The 14,935-nt window shown below is 36.7% G+C and overlaps 1 protein-coding gene across 1 annotated transcript in view; it reads left to right on the plus strand.

Annotated features, from left to right (window-relative positions):
- LOC150078994 (importin-13-like) overlaps nucleotides 1–14,935 on the plus strand; it is a 190,235-nt gene that overhangs the window by 21,248 nt on the left and 154,052 nt on the right. The window contains exon 3 of the mRNA XM_090382916.1: nucleotides 3,046–3,207. Within this exon, the coding sequence (XP_090239042.1) occupies nucleotides 3,046–3,207 (162 nt within the window). The remainder of the gene's footprint in view (nucleotides 1–3,045; nucleotides 3,208–14,935) is intronic.

Consider the following 14,935-nt stretch of genomic DNA (forward strand, 5'->3'; position numbering starts at 1 on the left):
ACCAGCTGGTCGAGATGCCAAGGCTTTTGCAATTACTAATGACCTTGCACAGATTGTTCATTTACCCACAAGAATACCGGACAATCCTAACCATACAGCCAACACGCTTGATCTTTTTCTCACAAACAACCCTTCTAAGTACACAGTCGAAGTTAGTGGTCCTTTAGGCACCTCTAAAAGGACACCATAATTCCCACTTGTGGCTATTCCCAAACTTGTATTGTTTGGCATTACAAGAATGCAAAGTGGGATGACCTGCGAGATTTCTTTTCCTCGATCGAATTACTGTATCAAAACTTCTGATGTTAACGTTTTCTCAGATGATGTAAGTGAAATTATTCTTGTAGGAATGGAATCCTTTATTCCACACTCCACTTTAAAATCTCGTCCTTTATCAAAACCTTGGCTTTCCAATAAATGTGCTAAAGCTGTTCAAGAGAAGAACATTGCTATCGTAATTGGCTTGTTTCCAATTCTTCAGTTTCATTTTCTGCCTACACCAAAGCTCACAACAATTGTAAAGCAGTTATTAATCAATACAAACTAGATTTTGAACAGGCTAAGGGTAGAAAACTTGCTTCTTGCCCTAACGTTAGCCAAGCATTCTGGTCTCTTGCCAAAGCTATTGGCAGCAACTTTTGCCCATCTCTCCTCCCACCTCTCTCAAAACCAGATAGTTCTGTTGTCACTTCGGCCAAGGATAAAGCTGACCTGAAAGCATCTCATTTTTCTTCCAACTCACATATTAATGATCTTGGTAAAACACCTCCCACCATTCCTAGCACACTCCATTCAATGCCTCCTGTGGTCTTCCATCAAAAGGATGCCACAAAGGTTTTGACTAATCTTGGTGCTAAGAAAGGTCCAGGTCCTGATGGTATTTCTCCACTTGTTCTCAAAACCTGTGCTCCTGAACTTACTCTTGTTCTTTGCTGCATTTTTTCACTTTCTTATTCCAAAGGTGTTTTTCCTTCTGCTTGGAAATTTTCTCATATCCAGCCAGTTCCAAAAAAGATGACAAATCCCTCCCATCCAATTATTGTCCCATTGCAATTACTTCTACTCTTTCTAAAGTAATGGAGAAATCAATTAACCACCCACTCTTAAACTACCTAGAAACCTTCCATCTGATCAACGATCACCAGTATGGATTCCGTCAGTGTCGATCCACTGGTGATATTCTGGCTTTTATATTACATTTATGGACAAATTCAATGGAAAAGTTTGGTGAAACACAAGCAGTTGCTCTTGACATCTCAAAGGCTTTCGATCGTATTTGGCATAAAGGTCTTCTAAACAAGCTTCCATCTTATGGTTTGCCAACTGTTTTTTTATAATTGGTTATCCAGTTTTCCTCTATGATCACTCACTGAGAGTAGATGGCTCTCTGTCTTCTGACTTGTCCACTAATGCTGGTGTCCCACAAGGTTCAGTTCTTTCCCCCACTCTTTTCCTCTTGTATATTAATGACCTTCTTCCATTGACTGGAAATCCTATCCGTAGTTTTGCCGATGATAGCACATTGCATTCCACTTTCTATTTTGAGAAACCTTGCCCAGCTCGATCAGCTTCGACTTCTCGAATATCCACCACCAATTCCTTAAATGCCGATCTCCAGGTAATTCTCCAGTGGGGCAAAGACAACTTAGTTGATTTCAATCCTTCTAAAACTCAGTCTTGTCTTATATCTCACAAAAAGGATTCTTCTGCTCCTATGCTTATCTTTAGTAACACTCTGATTTCTAGGCAAAATGATATATCTCTTTTGGGGATTACCTTGACTTCTAATCTCTCTCTCTCTCTTGGCACAAGCACATTACAAATATTGCTTCCTCTGCATCTAAAAAACTTGGTTTTCTCTTTCGCTCTCGCGTTACTTTTCTTCCAAACAGCCGCTCGCTCTGTATAAATCACATATCCGCCCTGCCATGGAATATTGTTCCCACATCTGGGGTGTTGCCCCCAAAACCTCTCTCAGGCTTTTTGATTCCATTCAGAAGAGGACAGTTAGGTTAATTAATAATTCATCTCTAACAGAGTCTCTCTGCTCGCTGTCTCATAGACGTACTGTTTCTGCTGCATGCCTCTTCAGATACTTCCACGAGCACTGTTCTTCTGAATTGGCTTCTATAATTCCTGCTCTCTCTTTCAAAACAGTCCGAACACATGCTTCCACCAGCCAGCATCCATCTACTGTCCAACTTCAAACTCACAGAACCAACTTTTCATTTTCCTCGTTTATTCATTCAACTGCTGTTTTCTGGAACAACCTTCCTTCATACATATTTCCTGGAAATTACAGTCTACAGAAATTCAAGTCCAATGTCAACAAATATCATCTTATGTTTTCTCAACCTCCAACCCAAGCACGGTACTAAGTACTATAGGTTCTCATATCACTCTCGTGTTTGGGGTTTACATTTAAAAAAAAAAAAAAAAAATCAACAAAACCTGATGCAGCTGATGCAGTTTTATGTACTGCTACCAGAACCCACTGCTTATGTTGCCAGTGAATTATCAAATTTCTCTACTTGTCTTGGAATTGTTTTATTATTATTATTATTATTAGCAATATGATACAAGGAAGCCTGAGGCTTATGCTGCACCAGCCAAAAAAAAAAAAAATTCCCGAGTTACCCTGTGTGTGTGTGTGTGAGAGAGAGAGAGAGAGAGAGAGAGAGGCATCACCAAAAAAGAGAAGAATGATGATATCCAGCTCAGAACTCTGGGTTTGCCAAGCCCATACTCACCAGATGTGAGTCCCCGGGGTTATATTTTTTTTATCAAAGAACTTGATTAATTTCTGTAGAAATTTGGCACTGAAAACCAATTGTGATCATTATTTACTGGTTTATTCAAAATGCCAAAAATTGGAAATATCACAGAAATATTCAGAATATATCTGATTTCGTTGAAATTAGAAAATATTAATTATCTCACAGAAATTTGTATGTAAATCACAGTTGTCACATATTCACCAGGTATTGAGAATATATTTGTAGTTTTAGACAATCTGTTAAGAGTTATCTTTTTTGTTACCTACAGGAAGCTTTTAATGGAACATCACTAAAATCCCGAGAGAGAATACGGCTAATGAGTACAGTGGGTCAAGTGCTATCTGTTATGCCTTTTGATTATATTATGACTTATATGAATACTCTGTTAGCACCAATACTTCAAGATCTTCAGCATGCAGTTTCTGAAGAGGTACATATAGTATAGTTGTTATAGTTACTATAAAGTGCCTGTTTTATAATAAGTTTATTTGGCTTGTGCCGAATAAACTATTTGTTTATTTATTTAGCATAAGCAAAATACTAAATGCCAAAATTTTTAAGATTAACTATTATATTTTATTGTTTGAACATATTATTCACTACTGTTTTATTATTTCACATATTAAATGATTGGTCATTTCATATAGTAGCTGAGAGTACAGTAGTCTTTTAAGATTATTAGTATATTTAATACCATTCTTATACCACGTGAAATTAATAATATAGTTTATTAAGCTATTCACCTAAGCTACTATACATTAAGGTAACGTTTCAGGTGTCTTACTGATACCCATCATCAGACCGTACTGTTGGCAGGTGGGGACAAAAATAGAAAGGGTTATAAGTTTGAATTACAATTAACAATATTATGATTTTACGGTTACCATTTTGATTTGCAAATGAACAATTCTAAGTTTGGATTATTGTTACAATAGAACCAGATATTAAATTAGGTAAATACAAAGAGGTTAAAATTCTTACATGCTGACAGACTATTGTCTATTGATGATTGGAATCAACCCCTCACCTATAAATTAACTGCTGACAGCGATTCTTGCCTGTATGCACATCAGATTTCTGGGAGCATCGGCAAGAGGAGTCTGTCAGCAGGTAAGAATTTTAATCTTTGTATTTACCTAATTTAATATCTGGTTCTGTTGCAACAGTAATCCAGACTTAGATTTGTTTATTTGCAAATCATGATATCAAAATTATTTTTTGCATCCAGTTCCTTTGATTGGATACAATGATCTGACCACATCGTAGTATCCAATCAAATTGGTCAGACAAGACCTCCCCCTTAACAAGCCCGTGCTGTGTCTGAACTATTACAGCAGTCTTGTCTAGGTGATCCTGCATCACTCCTATCACCAGTGACTCCATTATTTTCCCAAGAACAGAAGTTAAAATAACAGATCGATAATTATTTGTGTCATCCTTTGTGAATTGGGGATACATTTGCACATCTCCAGTCCATGGACCTCCCCTAAGGATGCTCTCATAATTATGGCTAAGGGTTTGTTAGCTGCCTTCTTCAATATAACTGGATAGATTCCATCCACCCCAGGTGCCTTTTTTTTTGTTAAACTTCAACAATTTTTCCCCACTTTGCTCTCCTTTTTACAAAATCATTTAGCTCCCTGTTAGAGTTTAGTAAACATCTGTCCTCCCCTTCTTTACAGAATTCTTCTTGTGTGAATGTTGATGCAAAATACTCATTCAGTTTGTCAGTTATCTGAGCAGGATCATCAACAGTTGTACCACCAACATTAAGTGGACCAATCTGATTCATCCCCTTCTTTCTACAGATTACATAAGTAAAGAGGTCTTTGTTGTTTTTCTTTGCATCCTTTGCCAAGGATTTCTCGTAATCAGCCTTTGCTTGCCTAACCTCCTTTGTGACTTGATTACAGACTAGTTAATAGGGGTTCACATCTGGTGAGTATGGGTTTGGCACACCCAGGGTCCTGAGCTAGATATCATCATTCTTCTCTCTCTCTCTCTCTCTCTCTCTCTCTCTCTCTCTCTCTCTCTCTCTCTCTCTCTCTCTCTCTCTCTCTCTCTCTCAGGGTAATTCAGAATTTTTTTTTTTTTTTTTTTTTTTTTTTTGCCTGGTGTAGCATAAGCTTCAGGCTTCCTTGCACCATAAGGCTAATAATAATAATAATATCTATCATAGGCTTCTGTGTCACCTGATTATTTATATACATACCATGCATTTTTCTTCTCTGCCACGAGCCTCATTAGTTCATCTGACATCCATTTAGGTCTAAATCTTGAACCATATTTCTTAGTTGGTATGAAAGCCTAGTAGCTTCCAAGACTAATTCCTTGAAGGATTCCCATTAGAATTTGCTGTTTTTAACATCATCAGTTAATTCCACTGTATAGAACTTAGAAACTGTCTGAGACCACTGTAGTCACCTTTGCGAAAGCAAAAACCCTTCCCTTTACCCTTAATGTTAGTTACATCTTTAAGTAAGTACCACATCAGTACACTGTGATCACTGTCACCTAGTGGTTTCTTTATCTGCAAATTCTTGATGCATGAATAATCACTGCTGATAATCAGATCAAGAGTATTACTCCGTCTGGTTGTCCCTTGAACATGTTATTGTTGTATTCATCGTATTTAATTTATTTCTTTTCTTAATTTCAATCAGTTTGAATAAGATAAATCTTTATGTAACAGAATAAATGGTTAAGAGACCTAATTATGAAATACTCGCAGAGTAACTTTAGTTTTTGCACTATGTTAACATAAATGGATTAATCCGTCATTCCTTATCACATTCCTTCAATCAATATGATTTCTTCAATAACAGAATGCTAGTAGTTCGGCATCCGTAATAAGAGACGATCGTACCATACTTTTGTTAAAAATCATTTTAATTGTTGAATGATACCATTGTAATCATAAAACAAAACTTCCATTTTAACCTCAATATTTCTTAAATAGGCCAATAATATTCTAGTTACCACTGGTGGCGAGGGGGACTCATTTGGCGATGATGGTGCACACTTTGTACTTTTAAAGCTTTCAATTTTTTGATGCCTTAAACATCTTAGTGAACATCTTGGAGCGTTTTTCTGTCTCTTTTTTTTTTTTTTTTTTTTTTTTTTCTGAAGAAGATTTTCAGATTGTGCATATTTTCAAAAGATCATGCTAACAATCAGATTATTTTGTTTGTGTGTAAATTATCACTCAATATCAAAAAAAGCATCTGCTGATAAAAGGAATCTCAAGATGTAATTATCAGCAGTGATTATTCATGCATTAAGAATCAACAGGTAAAAGAACCACTAGATGGCATTGATCACAATGCATTGATGTGGGATTTACTTAAAAATGTAATTGACATCAAGGGTAAAGGGAATTGTATTTGCTTTCATTAAAATTTCTGCAATGTTCTCAGACAGTTTTGAAATTCTATACAGTGGGATCAACTGATGACGTTACAGTCAGCAAATTCTGAATGGGATTGAATAGATGGCATTGATCACAGCACATTGATGTGGGATTTACGTAAAGGTGTAATTGTCATCAAGGGTAAAGGGAATTGTATTTGCTTTCATTAAAGTGACTACAATGTTCTCAGACAGTTTTGAAATTCTATACAGTGGGACCAACTGGTGACATTACCGTCAGCAAATTCTGAATGGGAATCATTCAAGGAAATAATCATTAGAAGCTACTAGGCTTTTCATACCAACTAAGAAATAGCATTCAAGGCTAGACCTAAATGAGTATCAGATAAATTAATGAGACTCGTGCAGAGAAGAAAAATGATACAGATTAGGTGATACAGATTATGAGAAATCTTTGGCAATGGATACAAAGAAAAATAGCAAAGACTTCTTTACTTATGTAAACACTAGAAGGAAGGGGATGAACACAAGTCCACTTGATATCGATGGTTCAACTGTTGATGATCCTGCTCATGTTGCTGAAAAGCTTAATAAGTATTTTGCATCTACATTCACATATGAGGAATTCCTTAGGGGAGTGGTTGCAAGAAGTTCCTCCAACTCTACCACAGAGCTAAATGATTTTGTAATAACTGATAGGAAAGTGGAAGATGATTGCTGAAGTTAAATATAAGAAAGGCACCTGAGGTGGTGGGATCTATCTGATTATATTAAGGGGAGTATTAATGGGGGCAAATAAACCTTTAGCCATAATTATGCGAGATCTTTTGATTCAGGGAAAGTCCTTGTGTTCTGAAGATGTGTGCATGTAACCCCAGTTCACAAAGGAGGATCAGAGAGCAACCTGAGTAAGTACAGACCTGTTAGCTTAACTTCTGTTCTAGGGAAAATAATGCCATCACTGGTTAAAGAAATAATGCAGGACCATCTAGACAGGAGTGCAGTTATATTCAGTCAGAGAATGGGTTTATCAAGGGCCAGTTTTGTCCAACCACTTTCAATACTGTGATACTTTTACTTTAATATCTTATACTTTGATTTCAGAAATGCTTTTGATATATTGCACATAGTATTCTACTGTCATATTGGAGCAATGTGGGTATTAAGGGCAAGTTAATGCTATGGATAAAGGAAGGTTGAGTGGGAGAAAACAGAGTTGTTATCAATGAACACTGTTCTTTGTGGACTTATGTTATCAATGTAGTAGTAGTAGTAGTAGTAGTGGCACATGATGCAAGAAAGCAAGTGTAGGAGCTTATGCAGCATCAGCCAAAAAAAAAAAAAAATCACACCATTCCCTCCAAATGCCTGTCCAGTTCCTCCTTAAATTTATTTAACCTATTAACTTCTACAACGGCAGATGGAAGTTTGCTCCAGCAATTAACCACCCGCTGGCTAAAGGCAAATTTCCGCACATCTATTCTACATCTGTCCTTTCTTAATTTGAACTTATGTCCCCGTAGGTTGGTAATCTGAACAAGTGGAAGGATCCCATCAGAATTCAGCGTGCTCAACCCATTCAAGGCCTTATAGACCTCAATCAGATCACCGCGCAGGTGCCTCTCCAGCCACTGCAATTTGCAGAACTTAAGTCTCTCTTGGTAAGAGGATCCCTTCATTCCCCTCACCAATCGTGTTGCTCTTCTCTGTACATGCTCAAGCAAATCTACATCCTTCCTAAAATGAGGCCTCCAGACCTGTACGCAGTACTCAAGGCGTGGCCTGACCATTGCCTTATACAGAGGGACAATCACCTCCTTTTCCCTGCTAGCAAAATTCCTATATATCATTGACAAAACCCCATGACCCGCCCTAGCAGCCTGTCTGCACTGCTCAGAAAACTTCATATCTGACTGCACAATTACTCCCAGGTCTTTTTCATTTTCTACCACCTTAAGTGTAGTACCACACAGTTGGTACGTTTCTCTGGGGTTACTTCTACCCATATGCAGTACTTTGCATTTGTCAAGGTTGAACTTCAGTTGCCACTTCTTAGCCCATCTGCCCAAATTATCTAGATCCTGTTGCAGTAGCACACTGCCATTACTGTCATTAACAACCCTGCCAACCTTTGTGTCATCTGCAAACTTCGAAATTAAGCCTGATATACCTTCATCAATATCATTGATAAATACACAAAACAACAGTGGACCCAACACCGAACCCTGTGGGACTCCACTAATAACATTAGTCCACGAAGAGCAGCACCCATTGATTACCACCCTCTGTCTTCTCCCACTTAACCATCCTTTTATCCATTGTAGCAACTTACCCTTAATACCATTCTGCTCCAATTTGTACAGTAGTCTTCCATGCGCAACAGTGTCAAAAGCTTTCCTGAAATCCAAGTATATGATATCAAAATTATTTTTTGCATCCAGTTCCTTTGTGACAACATCATAATAACCAATCAAATTTGTCAGACAAGACTTTCCCTTAACAAACCCATGCTGTGTTTGAATTATTGATGCAGTCTTGTCTAGATGATCCTGCAATGCATCTTTAACCAGCGACTCCATTATTTTACCTGGAACAGAAGTTAAACTAACTGGTCTGTAATTACTCGTGTCACCCTTCGATCCACCTTTGTGAATTGGGGACACATTTTCACATCTCCAGTCCGTGGGAACCTCCCCTGAGTCCAAGGATGCTCTCATAATTATGGCTAAGGGTTTGCTTAGTTGCTTTGCCGCCTCCTTTAAAATAACTGGATAGATCCCATCCACCCCAGGTGCCTTTCTTATGTTTAACTTCAACAATTTCTCCTCCACTTTGCTCTCAGTTATTACAAAATCATTAAGCACACTGCTACAATTTGATAACCTTCTTCCATTTTCAAATTGTAATAATTCCTCACGTGTGAATGTAGATAAAAAATACTCATTCAGTTTGTTTGCTATCTGAGCAGGATCATCAACAGTCGAACCATCGATGTCAAGTGGACCAATCATATTCATCCCCTTCCTTTTAGAGTTTATATAAGTAAAGAAATCCTTGCTGTTATTCTTAGCATCTTTTGCCAAAGATTTCTCGTAATCCGCCTTCGCCTGCCGAACCTCCTTTGTGACCTGATTACAGACTAGCTTATATCTGCCACAGGCTTCTGTGTCACCTGATAATTTATATGCATCCCATGCATTTTTCTTCTCTGTCACGAGTCTCATTAGTTCATTTGATAACCATTTAGGCCTAAACCTTGAACGATATTTCTTAATCGGTATATAAAGTCTAGTCGCTTCCACGATTAATTCTTTGAATGCTTCCCACTTAGAATTTACTGTTTGTAACATCGTCAGTTGGTCCCACTGTACAGAATTTAAAAACTGTCTGAGACCACTGTACTCCTCTTTACGGAAGCAAAAACCCTTTCCTTTACCCCTGACGGTAGTTACCTCTTTGAGTAAATCCCACTTCAGCACATTGTGATCACTGCCACCTAGTGGTTCCTTTATCTGCAAATTCTTAATACACGAATGATCACTGCTGATAACCAGATCAAGAGTGTTACTTTCTCTGGTTGCCTCTCGAACATGCTGCTGCAGAAAACAATCATCCAATAACTCCACAAAAGTCTGACTAGTGTGTGAGTGACCAACCCACAAGTTCCAGTCAATATCTGGGAAGTTAAAATCCCCCATTATAAGACATTCTGATTTACTTATGTTATCAATGTTCCATTGATAACATAAGTCTACAAACTCCAGGGCTCATTGTTGTTTCCTGTATTTATTAATAATATCGATGAAGGTATATCAGGCTTAATGTTTAATATTGCAGATGTTAGGAAGCTTGGCAAGATGATTAATGACTATGCCTCTGCAACAACATCTAGAAAAATTAGGCAATTGGGCTGAGAAATAGCAATTGAGGTTTAACCATAAAATGCAAATTACTACACATGGGTAGCAGTAATCCCAGATTAACGTACTGTGTGGCAATATATGCAGGGTAATGATAAAGATCTTGGGGGGGGGTCAATTTTACAATCAGATATGAAGTTCTCTCGACAGTGCAGACAGGCTGCCAGGACAGCTCATTGGGTTTTGATATCAGGAATAAGGAGGTGATTACAGTAGAGCTTCAGTTATTCGGAATAATTAATTTCAGACCTCTTCCGGATAATTGAATGTAAGATAAAATTAAATGAATTCTGTTATAATGTATTAAGGTAAAAGAAAAAGACTTTCAATAGCATGAAAATATGAATTTATTGAATTTAAAAAATAATAATACTAATAACTTATACATAAAAATTCGCACATTTACATATGTATGTATATTTGGATAAGTATTTTACTGCAAATTTTATGTGGAAAAAAAAAATTTTTTTTTTTCTTTTTTGCTACGAAATCTCTCAAGTTCCTTAATGATATTAATTTGATTATATTGCATTCTTCCTTGTTTTTTCCCATTTCAGTGCTTCTTTTTGTTGACATTTTACTGTAAAAAAACAGAAAAATAATAAATCGCACAGTTTTAGGCCTGATATTATCTGGAGCTAAACTAAACATAATGAGATGAAGAGAGCAAAATATATGGAAAATTGGATTCACGTAAGTGAATGACAAAATTCTATCACTCGTGGTTTCCGAGAAAACCAATTAGTCCTAATCCAACAATTCACCAGATATATGAAGTAAAAAAACAGACAGAAATACTCTCATAGCATAATAAATATTTGTCTCAAATACTACCATTAATTAAAAAAAAAAAAAAAGAAAAAGAAAAATCGGCCTTTCAAATTATTCCAGATAACCAATGTCCTACTATATTTTGTACAAGCTAATGGTCAGGAGGCATCTTGAGTACTGCATACAGGTTTTGAGGCCTTATTTTAGGAAGGATGTAGAACTGCTGGAGCAGGTGCAAAGAAGGGCAACAAGTTTGAAAGGAACAAAGGGTGCTCTTACCAAGAAAGGCTTTGATTCTGAAAATTGCAGCATCTGGAGGCTAGGCATAACTTGAATAAATTCAAGGAAGAACTAAATAGAAACTGTTGGAGGGATGGTAGGTGACATGGCAAGTCTTTTTTTTTATAATTATTTTTTTTTTGGCAGATCTTTCTTGCATCGTTTTTAGACTTCTAATATTAATACGGCTGTGACTTCTTCACCGCTCATCTTGTTTACGTCCTCTTTCTCTTCTCTTCAAAATATGTATCATATGAAGCTTCAGAAATTTCCTTTGATATTTTATTTTTTCATATTTTATTACTTTAAAGAAGAATCATGTTTTTGTAGCTTGATTTGTTGAAATATTTAAGTTTAGTAGAATACTATTGGCATGGTATGTGTGATTTAAAATTTTGTCTCATTTAAAGAAAGCAACAAATTTTAAATTGTCAATTTGGCATGTAACACTTTTCGCACTTAGTCTGGATCCAGATTGAAATGTTTTCAGAAATCTCTCTTAAAGTTTACAATACACCATCAAGTTGAGTAACAGATGAATTGCATTAAATTTCAGTGCAAATCTTGTAACTCTATATCCTTTGAGTTTGCACTTCAGATGTTTAGAAATATATTCTGTTGGTTAATTGAACTGGAAAAAAAAATTTTTTTAAAAATGACACCATGTCAACAGTAACACTAACAATGTGAACACCTTAATTTAAAGAATGCACATTTGCACATAATACGGATTTGACTAGTTAACCTGTAGTAAACATTCTTGTACACTTCTCTTGTCCTGCCATACTGGGACTATTGTCATAGCTTGGCCTTGACATTGTTGATGAAATCAGTGAAGTCTTAATTTTTGAAAAATTTCTGTGACAAATTCTTTTCCATTTTTTTTTCTATGGTGGTTCATGAAGTCCAAATTTTCTTATATCTGTTCTGTTTTCAATGTAAAGTATTATTTGAAACATTTGACCCTTGTGTCCAGTGTCTGGTGTATAATCAAACTTAATAAAGAATTATCACTTTGTTTATAATTTTGGAATAATGTCTTTTGCTTTTTACCCATTTTTATGTTGTTTTGAAGCTCGTTTTGTATTTTATTAAATAAATATTTATCTAATAAAATACTTGTATATGTTTGTTTGTTTATTTATGATAGCATTATAACTAACTAGCTGTATTAAATTTTAAAAAATATTCTGTAATTATAATTGCCAATTTCATTGCTAGATCCTATGATTTTCTTCATTATTATGTTATGCCACTCTGTATGTCACATATTCATCTGTTTCTTATGGACTGGGCAAGTACCTTCTCCTGAACTACTAATGTTAAATTTAACCATGTTTGTATAATCCAGAATTTCTACTGATTAACAAGTTTTAATCCTAGTTTCCCAGTGGCTATATTTTTTAAATTCATTTCACTAGGGCAATAATAAAAGCTAATAATAGACTAGAAATGGAAAAGATAAAAATGGATAAAGGTTGCTGTACACAAATTTTGCCTTGTGAACTGTCTATATGTTGAACATACAGAATATGAACTGTGTTGTTTGTCTGGTTAAATAGCCAGTAGAAAATGCCCAGTAAATGCTTTACTCTTACAAGCAACTGGCATAACCCGAGTTGGGGGGGGGGCATACCTGCTGGAATCTGTAGTAATTGTTTCAGTAGCATGAACATACTGATTAACAGCAGACATACTAGCCTCTTCTGAAATGCTCATGCATTAGCCTGGAAAGCAGTATATCTACCCATATATAACTACTTATTTGGTTTGGCTGGCCAGCATTATATGCCTCTACTAATGCTTAACATCTGTTCCAGGAAAATTAATGGAGGCACTGGTTAAAGAAGCACTGCAGGATCATCTAGACAAGACTTCAGTTATAAAGCTCGGACACAGCATGGTTTTGTTAAGGGAAAGTCTTGCCTGACCAATTTGATTGGATACTATGATGCAGTCACAATAGAACTGGATGCAGGGAATAACTTTGATATTATATATTTGGATCTTAGAAAGGCTTTTGATACTGCTGCACATGGAAGACTGCTGCACAAATTGGAGCAGTGTGGCATTGGAGGCAAATTGCTGCTATGGATAAAGGGGATGGTTGAGGGGGAGAAGACAGAGAGTGGTAATCAGTGGACTCATGTTATTAGTGGAATCCCTCAGGGTTCAGTGTTGGGTCCATTATTGTTTTCTATATTTATAAATGATATTGATGATGGTATATCAAGCTTAATGTCCAAGTTTGCAGACGATACAAAGGTTGGCAGGGTTGTTAAGGACACTATTGACGCTATGCTGCTGCAACAGGATCTGGAAAGGTTGAGCAGATGGGCTGAGAGGTGGCAAATGTGAAGTTTAACATTGACAAATGTAAAGTACTACATATGGGGAAACAGCAACCCCAGAGCAATCAACTCTGTGGTACTACACTGACAGTGGTAGAGAATGAAAAGGACCTGGGGGTAATTGTGCAAGCAGATATGAAGTTCTTTGAGCAGTGCAGACGGGCTGCAAGAGTGGCTCATGGTGTCTTGTCAATAATATACAGGAATTTTTCTAGCAGGGATAAGGAGGTGATTATTCCCTTGTATAAGGCAATTGTCAGGCCACACCTTGAGTACTGTATACAGGTCTGGAGGCCTCATTTCAAGAAGGATGTAGAGCTGCTGGAACGAGTACAGAGAAGGGCAACAAGATTAGTGAATGGAACAAAGGGTTGCTCTTACGAAGAAAGGCTTAAGTTTTGCAAATTACAGTGTCTGGAGGCTAGGCACCGGCGAGGTGATCTGATAGAGGTGTATAAAGCCTTGAATGGTTTGAGCATGCTCAATGCTGATGGGATTCTTCCTCTTGCTCGGAATAATCACCTGAGAGGGCATAAATTCAGATTGAGGAAAGACAGAAGTAGGATAGATGTGCGGAAATTTGCCTTTAGCCAGTGGGTAGTTGGTAGAGATTGACTTTCATCCCTTGTTGTGGAAGTTGATAGTCTTAATAAATTTAAGGCTCAGCTGGACAGGTATTTCAAAAGAATGGAGGGGTATAATGGAAGTGTTTTATTTTTTTTTTTTTGGCTGATGCTGCATAAGCTAGCTTTTTTGCATCATATGCCTCTACTAATGCTAAGTTGTTTAGAATGGTTATAACAAACGTTTAACTTTTTCCTCAACATTTACAGCAGGTCCCCGTTATAACGCGGTTTGCTTTACGCTGATTCGCTATAACGCTGTTCTTATATTATAACCCGTATCTCACTATAACGCTGTCACAGATCACTATAACGCTCTTTTACAGATTGCATTTTTGACATATTTAACGAAATTGTTTCATTTGATGGAGTAGATAGCTTGAAAATGAATAGCAAAACAGCATTAAAACGTTTCCCACGCCGACTTGAGAAATTTTCCCACGCTCAGTGAAATTTTCTCGCACGCTAATTGAATTGCAGTACAGTGACTTGTTAGGTAGTTCCGAGATCAACATTTTAAAAAATGATCAAATATATTGCTTGTAATATTTGCGTTATATGCATTTATCCGAAGTCTAGTCATCACTCAGTACCGTATTAGACATTGTGCGTAACGGAAAGTTTACTTGAACATTGTATCATAATTAATTCAACCAACGCAGTTATATTTTCGAAGAGCTAATAATGACCGATAGGAATGAAAAAGCAACAACGTCTGGGCGCAGTACGAAGACTATAAATGTAAGAGAAAGACTGAATTTGAAAATTAAATTAGACGTTTTGAAGCGAATCGATTCCAGTCAACGACAAGCGGATGTGTGCCATAATTTAGGACTTGCAATTTT

This window comes from Mastigoproctus giganteus, chromosome 10, assembly GCF_048544385.1.
Source record: "Mastigoproctus giganteus isolate SK-2022 chromosome 10, ASM4854438v1, whole genome shotgun sequence".
Classification (NCBI taxonomy): domain Eukaryota; kingdom Metazoa; phylum Arthropoda; class Arachnida; order Uropygi; family Thelyphonidae; genus Mastigoproctus; species Mastigoproctus giganteus.